The sequence below is a fragment of the Quercus lobata genome, chromosome 7, assembly GCF_001633185.2.
Source record: "Quercus lobata isolate SW786 chromosome 7, ValleyOak3.0 Primary Assembly, whole genome shotgun sequence".
Lineage (NCBI taxonomy): Eukaryota > Viridiplantae > Streptophyta > Magnoliopsida > Fagales > Fagaceae > Quercus > Quercus lobata.
Genome location: NC_044910.1, coordinates 42,865,185 through 42,871,413, shown reverse-complemented (window position 1 = coordinate 42,871,413; position 6,229 = coordinate 42,865,185). Strand labels below are relative to the sequence as shown.

The 6,229-nt window shown below is 34.6% G+C and overlaps 1 protein-coding gene and 1 non-coding gene across 2 annotated transcripts; both read left to right on the top strand.

The window, feature by feature from the left end:
• Positions 1–295: 295 nt before the first annotated feature.
• On the top strand, positions 296–5,021 carry LOC115954159 (dual specificity phosphatase Cdc25). The gene is made up of 3 exons (XM_031072065.1): positions 296–504; positions 610–748; positions 4,597–5,021. Exons 1-3 carry the CDS (start codon positions 422–424, stop codon positions 4,765–4,767), a joined length of 393 nt encoding a protein of 130 aa, XP_030927925.1. The 5' UTR covers positions 296–421; the 3' UTR covers positions 4,768–5,021.
• Positions 5,022–6,136: 1,115 nt separating this feature from the next.
• Positions 6,137–6,210, top strand: TRNAI-AAU. The gene has a single exon. It is a non-coding gene; the product is annotated as a tRNA-Ile (tRNA).
• Positions 6,211–6,229: the final 19 nt, after the last annotated feature.

Sequence of the window (6,229 nt, the reverse complement as noted above, 5' to 3'; positions counted from 1 at the left end):
GAAACTCGCTATTTGACAATAAGAACCCACCATCAATTGATCTAGTACTTGGATTGTGCAGACTTCAGGTCTAGTGCCTTTAGGTTGGACGGATTTGTCGGGTTTGAATTAGGGTTAGCTACCTAATTTAAGTTTTAATTGACAAAATTAAAGACCTAGCTCATACTCTAAATCACAGACCCTTGGATGTAATTTCCCACCTTCCCCCAAAAAAGGAAAAATCCCTCACACCAAAATGGAAACCGGCAGAATATTATTATAGGCATGAATGAGTAAAATGGTCCATTACTCCACTGTAATAAAAACTAAAAAGGCCCAAGAAATTTGGCAGGGTATTTATCTCGGACAAAAAATTCAGAGCATCAAGAAGAAAAAAGACAAAAGAAAGAAAGAAAGAAGGATTAAAGAGAGAAGCAGAGACATGGCTCGTAGCATCTCCTATGTGACAGGCTCTCAGCTTCTCTCTATCAAAAGCCGCCCTAATATTGCTATCATCGATGTCAGGTACAGTCTCTACCACACACTTGTCTCTGCATAAAATAGAATCAGATATTGAGGTAGTATTTTTTTTTTTTTTTTTGTGTGTGTGTGTGTGTGGCTATTTTGTAGGGATGATGAGAGGAGTTACGATGGGCATATAGCTGGGTCTCTGCACTTCGCTAGTGACACTTTCAGTGACAAGATCTCCAATCTCGTTCAGCAAGTTAAGGGAAAAGATACCCTTGTTTTCCACTGCGCTCTCAGTCAGGTTTCTTTCAATTCTCAGACCCTATAACGATTTTTTGATGTTATCTTTGATTTTTTTTCTGATTTCCTTACCTGGGTCGTTTTCTATTGGGTGTTTTATTTCGTTTTTGGATTCAATTGTTTATTGGGTTTCTTCAATTCTATCCCTTTCGTCTCCATTTTATTTGTTTGTGATTTTCAAAGGTTCAGTGAATTATTGCATTAGCTGCAGTACTCTATTACAGGTATTGTGTAGAAAAATATCTGAAGTATATTAAGTTGATTAAGGATATGCACAATGAAGTTATAGTGTGAGTTTCTATCACCATAGGTTTGCGTCAAGGATCAACGTTAACTCTATATCTCATAACACTAGTTATGGATAAGCTCACTAGGGTGATTCAAATGAAGTCCTTGGTGCAGAATACATGAGATGTAACTTTGGTAAAAGTAGAAACAAAGATGAAGGAGTTGTAAGATTTGATGATCAAGAGATACAAATAGTGAGTTCTTTAGTTATCTTGAATAAATAACTCAGAGGATGGAGAGATTAAGAGTGATGTGAATCATAAGATAAGAGCATGGTGGATGAAGTGGAGAAGTTCATTAGGACTACTGTGTGATTGTAAAACAGTAGAATACCTATTAAGTTAAAGAAATTTTTTTATAAGACTGCTATAGACTAGTTATGCTCTATGGTACTGAATGTCGGGCTCTTAAGAAGCAATATGTTTATAAAATGAGTGTAGTTGAATGGTAATGTTAAGATGCATTGGTGGAAATATAGGGAATGATAGGATTTGAAATGAATAAATTCACTTAAAATGGGAGTGGCCCCTATTGATGAAGTGATGAGAGAGAGTTGCTTAAGAAATTCATGGTTTGTTCATGTGTAGAGGGGAGTGATTACTGCACTAGTGAGGAAAAAAAATGTTGATTCAACTTGAGGGAATAAAAAAAAAGGTAGAGAAAAACCTAATATAACATTGTTAGAAGTAGTAAAAAATGACATGTCAATTAAATGGGTAACAGAGAGTATAATTTTGGATCAGATTGAATGATGGAAAATAATACATGTAACCAACCCAAATTGGTCTGTTAGAAGTCAACATGTTGGGATTATGTGAAAAAGCTGATGTGGTTCTTACTAACTGATGTGGTTAAGTGAGTGTGTGAGTTGTGTGATGGAATGGCCGACTTCAAGCGCAGCCAGGCGTCCTAAAAAGAGAATTAGAAAGACTAAGAGAGAGTAGAGAGATGAGAGACTAAAGAAGTTGCTTATTTTCATTTATGTCTTCTGAACATTGTATTGCAGCTTATATGGGCCTAAGCTGCTTGCGTACTCACTCTTAACAAATATGCAAACTGATTTACTGTTGGCTATTAACAACTTTCTAACTGCCTAAAAGAGTCGTAATTGGACACATGCAGAACAGTCACATGGCAATAAGCCAAGTGGTTACAGCTTGATAGAGTCGATGCACACGTGGCATCACATCACTACTTGCACACATTCATATGGTAGTACCTAGTACACATCCTTAATGTCAAATAACAACTACACTGGTGTTGTATCAACACAGTGGCAACATCTGCATAACAGTAGAACCTGCATAACACAACAACAACTCTTGCATGATAGCACTGGCATAACAGCAGCTTGAGGCACAGCATGACACTATTACACAGCAACATAGCAATAACTAGCACCACTTGACACCTAGCAGCATCAGTTTTGGATACAGCCACACGATCGCAATAGTAATGAGTAATGACAAGTCAGGTGCCAAACAGATTAAGGCTTGATTGTTGTTTTTTATTAGTTAGATTAGTGTTAGAAACATATGTTGAAGCCCTCTAAGCAATTAATTTCATAATTTTTGTTCAGTCACATAATAATATGAAGTCAATGGAGTCTGAAATCTGAATTGCATCCACAATTTTTTATCAGCTGTTATTGAGGAGTGCTCAATAACTATTGCATTGGGATGTAACAATTAGTTAATTAGTTTGTGGAAAATAACTTAGACTTGTCACCAAATCATTTGTCCTGGTATCAAACCAGTCAATTGCAAAATTTGCAATGAAGTAGTGCCTTGTTTCTGCAACTCAAAATTGTCACCAAATCATGGGTCCTGATAACAAACATGACAATTGCAAATTCACAAGGAAGTAGTGCCTTGTTTCTACAAGATGGGTGTGTGTTATTGAATTGTCCAATGTCAAGGAATATCCTATGTACTCAGAAAGAATTTTATCCAGCTCAGATGGACATGAGTATTGAAACATAATATCACGTCATTTGAGTTAAATCTGGAAGGGAAGAAAGTATTTTTGCTGTCTCTGTCCTCTAATGAATTCTTTTTCTGGCATAATATTGAAGCTTGGAAAATTCAAGTTGGTTAGTGAAAGTAGATTATTTTGACTACCTTGTTCGTGTAAGACTTGTCTTGTCTGAATCTGGATGGACTTGCATGTTTTCTTGAAGGTGCCTAAGTTGCACATCAGATTTGAGTCCTCCACGTTGACTTTAAGTGATATAGGAAATCATAAATTATTATTTGAAAAAGAAAAACTTGTGGATCTTTACAGTATTGTTTCACATCTAATAAACTAGTAACCTTGTTCTTAGCCGTGTCCAAGCTTGTTTTAAAATAATTATCCGCATAAAGAGTTAAAGCTCTTTCTGTTAACTGTTGGAGGCCACTTGTTGGAAGTTTTTGGACAGGTAGTGACATCCTAGAAAACCATTCTCTTTTCATAAAAGACCAGCATGCATTAGCCAGATTAAAATTACGAAGTGTGTGGAGGTACGCTAGAGGATCTCTTACAAAAGAATTGTTGAGAAGTTAAAGGCATATGTAATTAGATGTAAAGGGACTTTACATATTCAAATGTTAAATACATTGATTTACTATGTCTATCACATGTCTCTCAGACCACTTTTGAAAAGAACTTTTTCTTAAATATTTGCACATTTCATTATTTCAAAAACTTCAAAAGCCACAGGGCCTTGCAGATCCAAGGAGCAATGAGTTGGCTATATTTATATTGAGGAATTACTTATTAAAAAAAAAAAAATTATATTGAAGAATTAGTGGGAGTACAAATCAAACTCAACTAGTGGAGAAAGCCTATTACAAAGGTGATATGAGCAATCATTCATTGAATGATTTAACTGGTTCCCTTTTCCCCTCACTCATGTAACTCTACATGGATTATATGAGGTGACTGGCAAGATCTTGTCCAAAAAGGCCATGTTTTTTAATGTAGAGACCTTTGATGAGATCTTATGTCTCTTATCTACTTGCATGGAAAGCTGCTCTCTTAAAATGTAATTCTTGTAGAAAATTCTTCAGAGTTATTAATCCAATCTATAGTCTTCAAGATTCTTCTAACTCTATATCCTATGACAGCCAAACTTCTGCATATGCATTTGATTTGATAACTGTTTTTTATTAATCAAAATTGTTGTGATTTCTTATCGCCTTAGCATTTATACTGAAACTTCACTCAAAAATTCTGTTCCCATTCTGACCGAAACTATTACCTAAATTTTTCTTTTTTTTTTCATACAAAATGTGTACTAGAACTGTCTACATATAGTTGTCTTTTAAATACAGCTTGTATATTTCATTTGCATTTGTTTCAGAATAGTGTTCTGTTTCTTCATTGAAAGTATAAATAAATAATCACTTCAACATTTTGCAATAGTCACCAGCTCCATAAATATTATGAAGCATTGGAAATTTATGTGCCAAATCTCTCCTCAATTTATTATCTATTTCTTTTCTGTAAGTTCAGAAACTAAAATTATATATATACTTGAAGGTTTTCCTGAAAGATTTATTCAATGTCATGATTCTCTAGGTTCGTGGACCAACTTGTGCACGAAGGCTTGTCAACTATCTTGAGGAGATGAAGGAAGATACAGGAATAAAGAATATTATGGTTCTGGAACGTGGCTTTAATGGCTGGGAAGCTTCTGGTAGACCTGTTTGTCGCTGCACTGATGTTCCCTGCAAGGCCGAGAGTGCATGATAATTTGTTGAAATGAATCCCGGATGGGAAGGAAGCATATCAATGCTGTGACCATCCGCATACACTACCGGTTTACAGAATGGATGACTAAACAATTATATACTTCATAATATAGAATGTGTAACCTTTTGTTGGTCCAACATCAAATTTATAGCCTTTGAACTGCTCCAAGGTGGCTGATCCATCTTTTTGCTTAGTTTCTTGGGCAACTTTTCAATCATAATGAATGGAAAAACAATTTGCTGTTAACTATAGGATACTTGTTATTCTTTTTGGGGATGATACTAGAAAAGGAGAAATGTGCATTTTCATGTCACACGCACATGACCACGAGCTATTGTGACTAGAGTGCCATGGACAATAGTAGATATTTCATTATACGTATGGTTGTTGTAGCCAGAATTTGGAGCTCCGGTCCGGTATTCAACCGTTTCGGGAAGTTGGAGGGGATTCTTTTCTATATACTAGTCTTGAAAATTGCACTCTTCTGCTCTTCATGCACCTGATCACCTCCAATATAAAACAGTCTTGACATCTCACCGGCTCTCAATACTAGTTTTGAAACAAAGGTTAAAATTATATAGACATTTAGCAGTAGTGCAGAGTCGCTGATGAAAGAAAAGAAATATTGAACGCTAGTAACCAAAATGTTTATTAAAATCTGATATAGAGAGAGTAAAATGCAATAAGTTTAACCTCTTTTTTTAGGTTTTTAACTTTTTGGAATTGGACATAAGATAAATTCACGAGGACACTTGGAAGTTTTGGAAGCTTCCTAAAAGCTAGAAGAGTGACAAAAGTTTAAATAATAAGGTTAGACATGTAAAATTACTAATTTAAAACTCCTAAATTTTAGATAATTCTATCCATGTTTATATAATAGGGACCAATAATTTTCCCCCTCCCTATGTTTCTTTGTCAAATTCAAATTTTAAAAATAAAACAGCTTTTTTTAGAGTCTCAAACATTTTTTTTTTAATCTCTCTCTCTCACATTATCAAGTTTAATACTTCTACTTTTTTATATAAAAAATAAACAGCTTTTTTTTTTCAATCTCTCTCTACTATTTTTACATTTAACACATCTAGAAATACAAAAATCTCATCACACTCTTAAGGATTTTTGGTGATTAGAAAATACTTAAATCACCAAATACAGTGAATGAAAAGTTGTCTTTTAGAAAAGAAAAAAAAGAAGAAGAGTCTTTGAGCATGTGAAAGTGTGTGTAGTGGCCAATGATTATTTAACCCTTTTTTTTAATGAATTTTTACGATCAGTTCCAACATCTAAATCCACCCCCCAAAAAAAAAAAAAAAAAAAAAACCAATTAATATGAATTAGATATATTTTTTCGTTTTTGTTAACATGTGGCCTATTTGCTCAGCTGGTTAGAGCGTCGTGCTAATAACGCGAAGGTCGAAGGTTCGAGACCTGCATGGGCCAAAAATTCTAAATTTTTTTA